The 15,152-nt window shown below is 38.9% G+C and overlaps 2 protein-coding genes and 1 pseudogene across 2 annotated transcripts in view; 1 reads left to right on the top strand and 2 right to left on the bottom strand.

Annotated features, from left to right (window-relative positions):
• The window catches only part of ppm1la (protein phosphatase, Mg2+/Mn2+ dependent, 1La), a 24,934-nt gene extending 11,047 nt beyond the window's left edge, over positions 1-13,887 (bottom strand). The window contains exons 1-2 of the mRNA XM_016478042.1: positions 13,873-13,887; positions 1,219-1,859 (exon numbers count right to left, since the gene is read on the bottom strand). Of these exons, the coding sequence (XP_016333528.1) occupies positions 1,219-1,617 (399 nt within the window). The 5' untranslated portion in view covers positions 1,618-1,859; positions 13,873-13,887. The remainder of the gene's footprint in view (positions 1-1,218; positions 1,860-13,872) is intronic.
• On the top strand, positions 6,524-10,737 carry LOC107681722 (otolin-1-A-like; annotated as a pseudogene).
• Positions 12,288-15,152, bottom strand: part of LOC107681721 (structural maintenance of chromosomes protein 6-like) — a 58,595-nt gene continuing 55,730 nt past the window's right edge. The window contains exons 18-19 of the mRNA XM_016478040.1: positions 14,220-14,317; positions 12,288-12,469 (exon numbers count right to left, since the gene is read on the bottom strand). The gene's annotated coding sequence lies outside the window, so the exon portion shown is untranslated. The remainder of the gene's footprint in view (positions 12,470-14,219; positions 14,318-15,152) is intronic.

Genomic DNA, 15,152 nt, shown 5'->3' with positions numbered 1-15,152 from the left:
TGTGGAAAAAAGAAAAAAAAAAAAAAAAAAAAAAAAAATTAACGTATATTGAAGGGATATCAATCCTAAAATGTTGTGGTCAACCAATGGTGTGTTATTGAGTGTGGCTAAAGGATATACAGAAAAAGGTATTAAATAAAATAAAATATTCTCACAATATTTACTCAAATTGCAAATAAACAGAAAACATCTACAACAAGGTATTCTGGTACTAACATAAACCAGAAGGACAACCTATGTGAATTAGCCAACTGGTCTGATAATCTCAAATAATATTTTAGTGTCACTGAGACACTATTATAGTTTTTCTTAAAAATTTGAATCAGTTTGTATTTTTATATAATTTCATTTTTTTGTCATTTTTCTTTAATTAAACACACACACACATTTATCTATATAGTTTTTAGTAATTTCTGTTTCAGTTTTATTTATTTTAGTACATCAAGTTAAACTAAATTAAAATGAGAAGCTTGGCATCTAGATGAAATAAAAAAAGTTTGTAATTCAAGGAACGATTTTTTTAAATATTTGTAGTTTTAGTAGCCTATTAGTTTTACCTAACTATAATAACCCCGAATTGACCTTAATGACTTGTGTATAAAACCTTGAAAATAGTCAGTCTTAAAGGGACAGTTCACCCATTATTTACACAGACTGGTGTTGTTCCAAATCTGTATGACCTTCTTTTTTCCCCATCCAACACAAAAGACCATTCACTCATTGTATGGAGTAAAATTACACCAGACGTAAAATAAAAAGGTTACAGAGGCTAGAGAGAGAATTTTTTGGTGAACTATTCCTTTAAATGTAAAAACATTCAAACTTTCACACTGTTCAGAGGTGCCACTTTTATGATACTTTTTAAGGGTGATTTGTTTCCTTTTTTAAGCCTTAGCCTACATCCCCAGTCCCAATCTGCATTCAGTACTTAAAAGAATGTCCATCATTTACTTTATAATCCGAGTCTGGAATACGGGTTTGAAACAAAATGAGGGTGAGTAAACACATTTTTGCATTAACTGCTCCGTTGAAGGTCGTCCCAGCTTAACGCAGAGCGTTCCCTTAATGTTTGGTTATTTTGGGAACCAACTTCCAACGCTCTCCGAACGTTCTTTTTAGAATTCCACCTTTAACAGTAAACTAGCTAGCTTCGCGAACCGCTGAGTATGTACCGTTAAAGCTCTCGCCCTGACTCTCATCAGCACCCACGCTTCTTACCTCCCCGCCGTGGCCGTCAAAAATGGCAAAGATTGAAGGGTGGCTCCTGTTCACCAGGTCGGTAAGCACCTCGAAGCGGTCCTCCATGTGGTCTCTGCGGCCCTGGATCGAGTACACCGCGACATTGTTGTTCTTGAACTCCCAGGTCTTGGAGAACTCCGCGTCCAGCACGTCCAGACCGCCGAGTCTGTCGTTCATCATCATCTCCGCCACTTTCCCCTTCACCATCTTCACGGCATCCCGGCTGGACTTGACGATGGTTTTCACCTCGTCCGTGTGGAAGAAGTAACTCCAAAGGGCCAAGCTTATACATAACAGAAACAAGGTCTCTGGCCTGAGCAAGAAATAACGCATGATGCGACCCAAAAGAGACAAAAGCGTCATTGTGTCTCCTATCATCACACGCTCGGGGACTGAAGTATGGGCTTCAAATTACTTCATTAGACCGATGTTAAAGCCCATCTGCAGCCTGACGTGTTTGATCACCCCCTGAAATCTCGAATGGCCGGTGGTTATGTTACAAGCCGCAGAATGGAGCGAGTTCCCGGTGCTTTCAGCTGCAGTCTGGCTCTAGCGCCTTACCGACGCGCTGCATATAACCGCACAGATCCCATTACCCCCAACAACAGCCATCTGCGCCGCTAGCTCGCGCTTTCGACGAGTCTCCGCTCAAAACGGGCTGTTATTTACTCGCTCGCGCGCGCCACGGAGAGTTTTAACGCACGTTATAGCCGCTGCCTGACGTCCTCTGCGCGCTGGCCGCGTGACTGACTGCAGCGCCTGGTGGACCGGGGAAAATAGACACTACAGATACACTAAAGAAATGACAACATATCGGTCCGCTAGCTTGAGAAGCCTACGTCAGACTACATTTCAGCAAACCGATTTTTTTGTACTACCGATGCCGCAGCGTGACGTACCAGCCGATGAACCTGAAGGCCGTGACGTCACGCGTAGCTGTCCTCACAACACTGGCCACAGAATTGTGGGTTTTAATTTGTACCTTGTGCCTTGGTTTTTTGGGGTACATTTTATATGTATAATATCAGTCATGTCGAATAAAATCAATTAATCGGTAAATCAATTTCAGGATTTTTAGAACATTTATTTTTCATTGGCTTTATTAGTTTACCTAATATTCCTTTCTTTTAGACATTTCATGGGTGTAATTATATATTATTATAATAATATATTTATTTGTAGAATATTTAATATGGTTGTCCATTGTCTGTTGTTTATGTTAAGCTAAATATAGGCTACATAGGCCTATATGATGAAATGGCATTTCAAAGCAACCAATCCAAAACCAGGGCAAATGAATTTGATAAAACGTTTTGGAAGAATATTTAGGTAGTTTATAGAATGTCAGGCATACGGCTATCCATAGCTTTCTAGTTCACCTAAAAGCAAACTATGTTTTCCTAATTATTGTAGTAATTTGCCACACTGTAAGGCCATTTGAAATGAACAAGCAAAGGCAAAAATGAATTAACTCTGTAAAATCTACTGTATCATATTTAATACATGCTTTTCTAAGGCCTGTAAATTACCAACATGATCTTTGCTGAAAACACCACTTGTACACAAATGCATTCTACATCAATCATATATCTTTTAAAGAAGAATATATAAATGTTAAAATGCGAGTCAAATATAATACAACAGGCTTTTGTTGAACATTTATTTGTACCTCTCAATCATTATTGCATTGATTAGGTTTTGAAACAGAGCTTTGTTCATAAAACTAAGCATTAACATATCATCTTAATAATTATTTAAAGATATATAAACTCTCAGAATTACTTTTTGTAAATAACATTGCACCACTTTTTATATTTTTGTGAGCTTCATATTTTCCTATATTAGTAAACATAAAAGCCTGACATCAGATATCATAACACATAAAAGACATAGTTGTTCTTTTATATTGTGTCTTTGGTTCAATAAACTGTTCCATAAAAAATGATTTGTTTTGAATATTATTTCATATGGTAGGGTTTACATGGTTAAAATACATGCCAACCACCCATTTAAAACTGCTATATGCGTTAACACATTTGTTGATGAAAGATTGTTGAAATCCTCGTCTTTTGTAAAATGCCACACACTGAAGAAAACCCTTAACGATTTCAAACCAGTTATTTTACTTCATGCCCTGACATGACGTTGCACAGGCTTGTCAAGTGAAGGATCCATTTAGGGATGCCGCAAGTAAACACACTGCCAGTAACGGATAAACTGATGCAAAACCGCGATGCAGAAAAGTGCTTACCATACTGTTAGCCTTCCAGAGGCTGAATAATGGATGCACATCCTATTGATTTCATTTTCATCACGGAAGTCCAATGGGATTTATTTTTGTGGTGCTCCAGTACTGGAAGCTTAGTGAGGTGTAGAGAAATGGATCTTTTGGTTTGACTAATGGTTTCCATTTTGCCTACCTGGCAACAAGGGCATGTCATTTAGCCTCGAGCCTCTTGAAGCTAATGCATATGGCCTGTGTAGCAGCAGCGAGAGGGTGGCTATACAGGCTCAGGTAACAGCCCACAGCCTCCCATCTCCCACTCCCAATGGTGCCCTTGTGTCCACAGAAACAGTGCTAGACGAGTCTAATGGGCGCTGTAAGTGGAGAGGGTAATGCCAGCTAAAACACATCGCTGTTTGTTTGAGTGCTGTTCATCGTTCATAGTTAAGAGTTGGAGATTTCAACAAACCTGTATGCCTATATTCATTTTCAGTGCATACTGTCACTCCTCTTGACTTGCATCATGTGATACAATGTGACTGATGGGTCAATGACAAAGATAAAAAGATACAGAAAAACAGTTGTCAAGTTGCCTTAGCTGGTTTTGAAAAACATTTTTTCATTCATAAATACGTACAATAAAATTTTATTTAATTGCCACATCATTTCAAATGAACAAGCTAATGCAAACATTCATCAATTTCTAAGGCCTCTATATTATCAACATGATCAATATTTTACTTGCACACAATCAACTGCATGCCTTCTACATTATCCATACATAATTTTTTTTAGAAAAAGCATATTAAAAATGCAAGTATCAAATTTGATACAAGTTTGAGTAACGTTTATTTGTACAGCTCTCAATCATTCAGTTTCGGTGCATATACTGTAACTTATCTTACACCATGTACGAAGTGATTTGGTCAATGACAAAATATTGTTTTGAAACATTAAAACACGTTTGTCAAGTTGTTTCGTATGATTTTGACAAACTTTTATACGATTTTCAACAAAAGTTTCATTTAATGATTAAAAATGTCACGTGGTATAACCAAGTAAAAATGAATACCACATTTTTCTTACACCTTGAATATATGTTGTCAAATATATTTTTCAAGGTAAAACTTTTTTTTCTATAAATAGGCTACTTCAATAATAATTATTTTGATAATCATAATTTTTATTCATAATAATTAATGTTTTTAGTGAGTTTTACACTACAATAAATTTTACAACATTAACTAATCTTTGAAAGACTTTGACCTTGAAACAGTCACAAGGGTCAGCAGGGGTTGTCTCATTTTTCTGCTTTTTTTTCTGCAGGTACACCACATGCTCCAACAATAAAACGGGAGTCAAATAGTCCCATAGACTTACACTGATGGTGATATTATACACTATAGCGACTCCATAGTATTGTGGTGGCAGCACGTTTCTCCAGATAATGTAAAAGTTTAGGTAATATGGAAGTTGTTGAAGATGTATGGCCAGTTTAAAATGCCATAACCTCGGTCTGAAAACACGATCTGAGTCACGCTTTAATAACACACTACTGATCTGACAAACACTGGAGGTGTTATTTAAAAGCTTTTTCCTTGAATGATGTCATTCAGAGCCAATCCTCCCTATACGCAAAATACGCAAGCTGCGTAGGGCCCCCTTGCTCTCAAAGATGATTTAAATTTAGTTTTGTTTTTGAATTTGGCCAGCAGTTATGAAAACATGAATGATCATTTCTTTTAATGCGGTGTGCTGTCGCCCTTTCTACGTAAAAAATCAGTCATATCATGTAATGTAAATGTGTCGTAGTCTTGCTCGAGACTAAAAAAACGAGTTGAAAGCGTACCGTGCTGAGGAAGAGACAATGTTTCTCAAGTGCTTTCCGCGAGTGCTATTCGAGACGGAGGGAAACACGGACAAATGCGTTTCATTCATTCGTTCATAACCAATCATACCCCGCCCCCCAGCCGACAGTTTTGCGTAGGGCCCCCAGAAGTCCAGGATCGGCACTGATGTCATTGCACCGCTGGGAGACATCATATCACACAGCGAGGTACGAGATGAACATCTCAACTCTGGGGTTACTCTGGTCAGTAACCCCCTGAGATATAAAAGTCACTAGTGCTGGATTTCCTGACGGACAGCTGCAGAAAGACTGCCATGACTTTGTTTCATGGGCCAACGTCTCATTTGCTTTGATTATTTAACTTCCCTTTGAGCTTCGGCCAAATGGACCAGTTACATAGAATTCAGGCCACCCCAGGTTTCTTCGTTCAAATTTTGTACATTTATACTGCTAGGAAGTAGACTGTGTGTCTGATGGAAGGGTTTGAAGGCGTCTAGGATACACAACCATTCGCCCCCCAAGTGTTAGTGTTTTCTCCGCTGAGACTGTTCAAAAATCTCTGTCGCCCCCCAAGTGTTAGTGTTTTCTCCGCTGAGACTGTTCAAAAATCCCCCAAAAGTCTCTGATTCTCTTTGATCCTTGGGAAAATCATGACTTATTCGACCTTTGTTTAACATTGTGCAGCATGCAATTTTGCTACTGAAACTTTGAGAGCGCTTAAAAAAAAATCAGACACAAAACATGAATTCCTGTTTATTCATAGTCATATGAAAAATGAATGAACAGGACACAGACAGGTGTATGCGCATATACTTTTGCGTGTAAACATCTGCACTTTAATTGCCTTTTTAAGTGATATAACACAAGGGATACAGATGCATGAGAATAAAAAGGGCTGATAAGTTAACTTTCTAAAGCCATCTCATTAGGCTTCTCCTCAGGTATCAAATCCGCAGGCCTGTGCCAAGTGTATGTCACCTGCCCATGCAGTAGAAAACGCTCTCATTGGCTGGACCGAGGGGCGACGGGGAGGCACTGGTAGTTAAAAGGTAGTGATCTGGATACAGTTTTCTCTTAGAGAAGAGAGTGGAGAGGCGGCACGCAAGTCATTAATATTAGCGGTATTTTGTTGTTCAGAAAATGTAAAGATCTAGTTTATCAGCTTCCATTTGGCCTCATCTGCAGTACATTTGTTTGCAGGTACTTGTACAATGACCAATATTGTCCACCCGGTCATCCTGCTGATGGCCATGCTGGTGGTAACAGCAGGAAATCAAGCATCACTACCCAAGACCACACAGTGGCCACGACTGAAAACCACTAAGAAGCCTCTGCTTCGAGACGAAGGGGGTCCTCCACAGCCGCCCGGCCGCTTGGGGTCCCATCCGATCACCACCACTGTGAGCCCCACCGCCAGTGGCATGACAGAGGAAGTCACAGACTCCACGATGGACGCTTACTCTACTTCCCCCACTGACAGCACCACCTACTCCAGTGATGCTTATTCTGCTGACTACCACACGGAGGCCATGGTTCCTCCTGGGGTTGGCCCAGGGAACTACACGTTGGACTACAACGAGTGCTTTTTCAACTTCTGTGAGTGCTGTCCACCAGAGAGAGGTCCTCCAGGACCGGTGGGAGAAAAGGGATTTCCGGGTAAGAAGACGGGTTGTAGTTGTCTAGTTGATATTTACTGTATCTCAGTCAAATGCCTAATTAAACTTTGCCCTGTATTTGTCATCTTGCAAGGTATTCCAGGGGAAAAGGGGGAGATGGGACCTCCTGGACCTCCAGGTCAGGATGGACTCACGGGCGCTCCTGGGCCTCATGGGGGAAAAGGTCAAAACAGTTCAATAAACAAGTTGATGTTGAGTAACTTACATTTTTGACACAATATTGCCCGTTATATTCTCATTCCATTTTCCCAATTAGTGTTTTTGAACAAAAGGGTTGAGTGAACCATTCAATCATTATTTATATACTTGTTTGTGTCTGAATTAATTGGTGACTGCGTCCGACATCACATTTCACACAATCACGAACTTTGCAACCAGTAAATAGTATGTTCTGTATAGTATGAATGAAACCTGGCCACACTACATATGTCATGTTATATATGTCATGTGACCTATGGCGTCAGTTGCGTCGCTTCACTGCCTTTCACAACTCCTACTAGGTCATCCATGTATATTTAGGCTACTATTTAAGGAATACAACAAATTCTGACACACTAATTTCACATGCTGTTTTTCACCTATTATATAGTATAGGGTAGTAGGCATATTTGGATGCAGAAACTGTGTTTCAACAAATTGGTTGAGAGATTGTTTTGCAAGTAGTTGATCAGTGAATCAATGTAACCTGCAGAAAAAGAAAGAACTTAGTGGTTAATGATATGTTACAACTGTAAGTTCTAAAGCTTCCATATACAGGAGTGGAAAGGAATTTAGGCAAATACTGTTTACAAAAGGACCATATTTTTTTTCTTTCACAACTTCCACATATGGCAGTTAGTCTATCCAATGTTATAAACAAAGGATTAGGGGCATTGACACTCGTGTATACCAGGGCTGTCCAAACTCGGTCCTGGAGGGCCGGTGTGAGGCAAGTTGGAGCTAAACTCTGCAGGACACCGGCCCTCCAGGGCCGAGTTTGGACAGCCCTGGTGTATACAAATATCCTTGTTTTGCAAGAAGGACAAACATTGGAGAAGACCTTGACCTTAGTTAAGAATAATTACATGGAGTTTGTGTGTGTATTCTCAAGGCTTCTCCTTCTGTGTCCCTACCAAAAAAAAAACTATTACCACGCCTAAATCAAACAGACTAAACCTTTCCCTTTCCTTTAGTGCTGCATGCTCACACAAGTTGGCAAAACCTACAATTTGTCTTGAAACTGGTAATGCTAGTTCCCTGGGATTACACAAAAGGTTGTCTGCAAAGCTTAAATCTCTGATTCTTCTCTCTTTCTAGCCCGAGCAAGCTCTTCACCACTGGAATAAATAAATACACCAGTGTTCAGGGTTTTTGTTTTCAAGTAAACCTCTGTGTATTCATAAAAACGGAGATCTCTTTGTGATAAACAGTGTAATCAAAGAGTAGACGTGCAAATAATTTTAGCTTGATGCTAAGTCATATCCATTGCTGACAATACTAAGTGAAGGTATTGAGAACAAAGTGCAAACATATCCGGAGAGATCTTTCTTTGAGCACTGTGAGCCAAACAACACATTTCCAAAACAACAACGTTTTAAACATTGTCCCATTAAACACAATGTCCCATTGTTGTGGTTACTTCACAGATAATGCTTGTAAGTTTGTTAACAGATGTCCTTTCCTCCAACAGGAGAGAAAGGTGATCCTGGAGTGAGTGGGCTAGCCGGGATTCTCGGTGTCACTGGGAAACAAGGAGAGAAAGGTACATTCATCTGTGACAAAAGCCCTAACCCAGTATTTGATTCACTCCATGTTACACTTGCTATGTTGGTTTATGTACTGTTCTCAGGAAATAGTGCCATGGTTTACTACTACACTGGGGTGAGGGGGGACTGAATTATCTGAACTGAACTGCTGACACATTATCTGACAGAACTCTATGTAGTATGAGGAAATTTTAAGAGCATTAATTTTATTTTATATATATATATATAAAAATAAAATAAAAAAACAGCATGTCCTCCAGAGAAAATGTAGAACGTGTCTTTGTCCCACACTTTGTTCAATCTGTTATTTGACACTTTCCACCCTTTTCAAAATAATAGTTTGACATAATATTAAAGGGAGGGGTCTTTCTGACCACAAATAAAAGTTTCTTTTACAGGCTTTATAAGTATTTCATTATGTTTACATTAAAGTTATCAGGCTCAATAATATCTGAAACTAAGCGATACTATCAGAATTTACTCAGTTATTTAAGTATGTGAATTATAGACTGACTGTGATGGGGTTGAAATAATGTAGAGCTTTAGGGTTAGAGGTAAATAACTATTGGCATTTATTATACTACGTTTTCATTATGTAGACATTTTTTTTGGAAAATGCTTTTAAGAGTCTAGAATTTGTATCTGTCCCTTACTTTCTATGTTATAATGCAAAATTCCCCCCCAATATTTTTGAAAGTAGTGACATCAAAGTCTTTGCAATTTCTTACAAGGCACACAGAAACTAAGTGATACTATCAGAATTTACTGTAATCTAAATATATGAATTAAAGACTCTCTGTGATGGGGTTGAAATAATGTAGTTCTTTAGAGCTGGTAATGATGACTAACTACTGGCTGTAACTACTTAAGCAGGACTGGTTTAAGAATCAAGCAGTGAAATACAGTATACAGTAACAGTTTCCTGCGAATGGGCCGTTTATTTTAAATTCCACTTGTTTTTAATGTGTGCAGGTGAAATGGGCCTCAAAGGAGACAAAGGAGATACAGGTTTAACCGGGCTGAAAGGAGACCCAGGGGGCAGGGGAGAGCCCGGCTGGAACGGAACAAAGGGAGAGGCGGGCGAGCCTGGCATACAAGGACCAGCTGGCCCCCCCGGACCAGATGGCATCAAGGGGGAGAAGGGCGACAAAGGAGACTGTCCATTTGGAGAGAAAGGACAGAAAGCAGTATGGGGGAGCCAGGGCCTCAAAGGCCAAAAGGAGACATGGGTGTGCCAAGTCTGAACGGCACAGATGGGCTTCCTGGGGCTAAGGGTCCGAAGGGAGACCCAGGACCCCCAGGTAAGCAGGGAGAGCCTGGTCCTCCAGGACCCCATGGACCACCAGGGCAGAGGGGGATGCCAGGGATGAAAGGCACACGAGGCCTGAAGGGAGCACGAGGTTTTAGGGGACTCAAGGGCCTTAAGGGTGAACCTGCTGTTCAGAAGCGCTCAGCCTTCAGCATTGGTCTCTTTCCCAGCCGATCGTTCCCACCACCTGGCCTGCCGATCAAGTTTGATAAAGTAATTTACAATGAGGAGGGTTACTGGGACCCCCACGCCAGTAAGTTTAACTGCACTCATGGGGGAGTATACGTCTTTTCCTACTACATAACAGTGCGTAATCGCCCCCTGCGTGCAGCCCTGGTGGTGAACGGCATTCGGAAACTGCGAACTCGCGACTCCCTTTACGGCCAGGACATTGACCAGGCCTCCAACATGGCAGTGCTGCGTCTATCATCTGGAGACCAGGTCTGGCTGGAGACTCTGCGGGACTGGAACGGTGTTTATTCCAGCAGCGAGGACGACAGCACGTTCTCTGGATTCCTGCTCTATGCTGATGCCACCAAGGACTGACGGCCAGGAATCGCACTGACTTCTGGATGAACAATTTTAGACCAGTACTTCATTTTGTAGGGGTGAAACGAAAGCCACCTATATTACCTAAAGTACTTGAGACCTGAAATTAGAGCCATCTACTAACAGTAACTGTACAGCCACTAATTATTACGCTACCTGTTTCATGGCCAGACCAATCAATGCTGGAATGTGCTGTAATTTTTTTTACAAGCTGATAATTTGTTGCAGCTATTTTGTAGCTCTTTACATATTTATACAAAATAGCTAGCAGCAAATGCAAAATAATGATTTAATTCTGTCTTGCTTTCTTAACCATGCTGTGATTAAATTTTTTTTTTTATGTAATATTAATTTCATTTATATAAATGCAAGACTTAGTTTTGTTAATTATAAATTATACCTTTTTAAAATTTTAATAGTTTTTCAGTTTTTTTTTTTGCCACATGAATAAACATCCATGTATATCCTTAAAAATATACTCAATCTGAAAAATTACAGGTGTTACCTATACAATTTAATCATATTTACATATTTATAATTCAGATGGTATTGGGGGAGGGACATTCTCATTATACGGAGAATTTGATTGGACAACAATCTCTGTAGTTCATGTCGAGACATTCTTTTTTTTGGACCATTTTCCAAAGAAATACTATACATTTTAAATGCATGTTTCTGCTATAATTTGCCAGAGCTATCTTTAAGCAGAAAAATACATTTAAAATGTACAGTATTTCTGACTTAAGATTTAAGTTAATATACACAGACAAAAACTCACAAAGGTCAATTTCAAAACTCTGTAAATGATGGTTCAGTCTATATGTTTGAATATATTCTGACTAAAATCTAATAGGAAACGGTGAACAATGAATGAGCAATGAACAGGCAACATAATGGCAACATAATGTTCAGTCCCCAGTTTGCACACAATCAATCATAAAAACCACAAATGTATGTCAAGAGGAACTGCCTCAAAAAATGACAGGATGTAACTAGCAATGACAAGTTGACTCAGCAAAGAGGAACTGTGAGTCAAGTAAGAGACTCAGAGACAAATGGACGCCATCATGTAGTCACTACTGAAGTACAGTTTTAAAGATGATCACAGAACTGAATCAGTGCCATTGTGACTGTATGTCATAAGCTTTACTGGGAAACCACAATTTACAGCATTATTTGCATTCTGCTTATTCAGAAGCTGGATGTATTCAAGGTCAATGTTTAAAGATTCATAACTTTCTGTAAATACAAAAAAGGGAAATGGAAAACAGGTAATATGATTCTCTCTCATATCTCTCATGTGATTTCCTTCAACTGAAACAGACTTTTCATTTTTCCATACTGTTACACCAGTAATACAAAACTATGCATTTTTGAATGATCAAACAAAATAGTGACAGATTATTTCTTGTTATACTAGAAACATTTTAATTTCTTAATTAGTTCAGTGATAAAAATAAAACAATGGAAGACTGAAAATGAAATAAAAACAAATAACAGCAACAAGCTATAACTGGCCTTTATATGCCTTATTCATCAGGTACAAATGCAAATAACATTGCAATCACAAACATTTTTATAAAACCTAAAAACTATTATTTTAGAAAAATGTAAAAAACAGAACCTGCACATTTTGGTTTTAAATGACAAAATTATTTATAAATGTAAATTTAAATGATCTTAGAAAAAAAGCCTGTAAACTTGTGCGCATAGAACTGTAAAGTGCAGCTGTCAGCTGTAAGTACTTTGCCTGATTTGTCTTGATTTGCCTGATGCACATAAGATGTTCAAAGGATAGCAGCATCATTCTGGGTTGACTCGCTGCGGTCAGGGTCATTCAGACGGTGGATGCAGATCAGGCTATTGACTGGCAGAGAACTGAGATACAGAAAGAACAGAACATTACATTTTTACTAGGACTATCAATTTAAAACAGTGTTATAAATGATACAAAATAAGACAATCATGTCTTCTAATCTAACTACAGTGCCCTCCATAAGTATTGGGACAGTAATGACAAAATTGCTTTGTTTGCTGTGTAGTTAAGATATGTGCAAATATGATTAAAAGATGAATACGACACAAAACTACAGAATGTCACATTTTATTATTAGCTGTTTCAATACATACATGTTTTACCAAATAAAAAGGACAGCACTTTTAGAGTTCATCCCACTACCTGATGTGAGCATAAGTATTGGGACAGCTGAACTTAAGGCAAATGTAAAAGATTAAAAGCTATTATTTAGTTGCAGATCCCTTGCATGCAATCACAGCAGTGAGTCTGCGACCCATAGACATCACCAGACTCTTGGTCTTATCCTTTGAAATGCTTTTCCCAGCCTTTAATGCAGCCAATTCCAACTGTTGCTTGTTTTGGGGAGTGTCTGCCTTTACTCTCCTCTTCAGCTGGTGAAATTCATGTTCAGTCAGATTTAAATCCGAAAATTGACTTGGCCAATCTAAGACTTTCCATTTCTTTGCCCTGATAAGCTCCTTGACTGAACTGGCAGGGTGTTTTGGGTCATTGTCCTGATGCAATATGAAGCACTTTCTGATGAGTCTTGTGACATTTTCTTTAATATTGGTAGCCAAGATGGTTTTGTACTCTTACAAATTCATTCTGCTACTGCCATCATACATTAAGTAATCATTAAAATTCAGAGTGCCTGTTCCAGAGACCTGATGATGAGGTTGTATGCTTAGGATTATTTGCAGTTCCCTTTTTTCTCCACACTTTTACTTTCCCATCACTTAGATAAAGGTTAATCTTAGTCTCATCGGTCCATAAACTCTGTTCCAAAACTCTACTGGCTCACCTTTGTGCTTTTGTGCAAACTCTAATCTTGCCTTTCTATTTTTGGTACTGATCAGAGGTTTGCATCTTGCTTTGTAGCCTCTGTAATTCTGTGTCAAAGTCTCCTGCGGACAGTAGATTGTCAGAGCATCACCCCAGCTTTCGAGGTTGTTGGTGATTTTACAGACACATATTTTAGGGTTCATTTTCACAGCTTTTATGATTTGTCGGTTATCAACTATTGTTGTTTTTTTCCCAGTCGATCAGGTCGTTGTTGGTTGCTGATGTCGCCAGTGGTTTCCAAACTCTTGATTTCTCCATGCCCTTTGTTTTTGCTATAGCTCTAATTGACTTCCTCTTTTCTTTTAGCATCCAAATTGCTTGCTTTTCTCTCAAAGTCAGCTCCCTTGTCTTCATCCTGGTTTGTGTGTGTCGTCATCAAATGCAAGACTCAGAATGCAGAAGCAATGGATATAACTGATACAACACATTCCCTGCTTTTAATATCTGATCAATTAATGCAACAGGACACAGCTGCTTACTTGATCACAGACCTGAGAGGCAACTGTCCCAATACTTATGCTCACATCAGATAGGGGGATGAAACTCTAAAAGTGCTGAACTTCTTAGCTGGTAAAACATCAATGTGTTGAATCACTCAATAATAAAATGTGTCATTCTGTAGTTTTGTCTCATATTCATCTTTTAATCATATTTAGAGATATCTTGACTCCACAGCAAACAGAGCAATTTTGTCTTTACTGTCCCAATACTTATGGAGGGCACTGTACATCTACACATTTCTGCATGAACACTAGAGAAGCTCTTTACCTCATGCTCTGTGTTGTGAGGAAAATAAACTGTCTGTAGCGCTGACTGGCAGCGATCTTTAGCATCATGTCCATGGAGATCCTCCGGTTCACCATGTCCTGAGAGAGCAAACACACAATACAGTGACTGCATGCTCTTCTCCAGGACTCCAGGCACCTGATTCTCCTTAGTAGCCATGACAAATATTGTATTCACACAACATGTTATTGGCTACTTGACATGATACACCAAGCAGTGACAGCAGTGTCCAAAACCACTACAAACATCTGTTTTGTATTTGCATAATTATTATGTATGCATACTTTATGGTCACATATTAAACAGAGAGACGTCATTACATTTTTCTATTTGTAAAAATGTATTTGTCAACATTGTTTGACAGTTTAAATGAACTGCAAAAAGCTAAACTGTGAAAAAATGGTTACCAGTTGCAGCACCCAAAATATACACTGAAGACAAAATCCTGATTAAATTTAATTACCGTATCGACCCGAATATAAGACGATGTTTTTTTCTTGGAAATACATCTCAAAAAACGCGGTCGTCTTATATTCAGGGTCTAGACTTTGACATGTCAATAATACACCCACAACAATAGGTGGCGCCAAATACGCATAAAACGCCATGAAATACGTAATATAATGCGTGTTGTAAAGATCGCGAGTAAAATCAAAAGAAAAAGAAAACCTTACAGCTGCATGAGTCGTGACTGTCACGTTAGGGACCAAACTCCCTTTGTGATTTTAAAACGTAAGACAGTACCCAGGTTTGAAGACTACAATAAGATTTAACTTATACTGTTAACAAAATTTTGGTAGGCTACTATTAGATGGATAGCCTAAATGTCCTAATTCAGATGGGCTACCCGTTTTTTTTATTTTTTATGGTATATCAAAACGTGTATATTTTTTAAATGTGATTGTTGGTACATTT

The sequence above is a fragment of the Sinocyclocheilus anshuiensis genome, unplaced genomic scaffold, assembly GCF_001515605.1.
Source record: "Sinocyclocheilus anshuiensis isolate Anshui unplaced genomic scaffold, SAMN03320099.WGS_v1.1 scaffold436, whole genome shotgun sequence".
Lineage (NCBI taxonomy): Eukaryota > Metazoa > Chordata > Actinopteri > Cypriniformes > Cyprinidae > Sinocyclocheilus > Sinocyclocheilus anshuiensis.
This window is presented reverse-complemented; position numbering and strand designations above follow the sequence as displayed.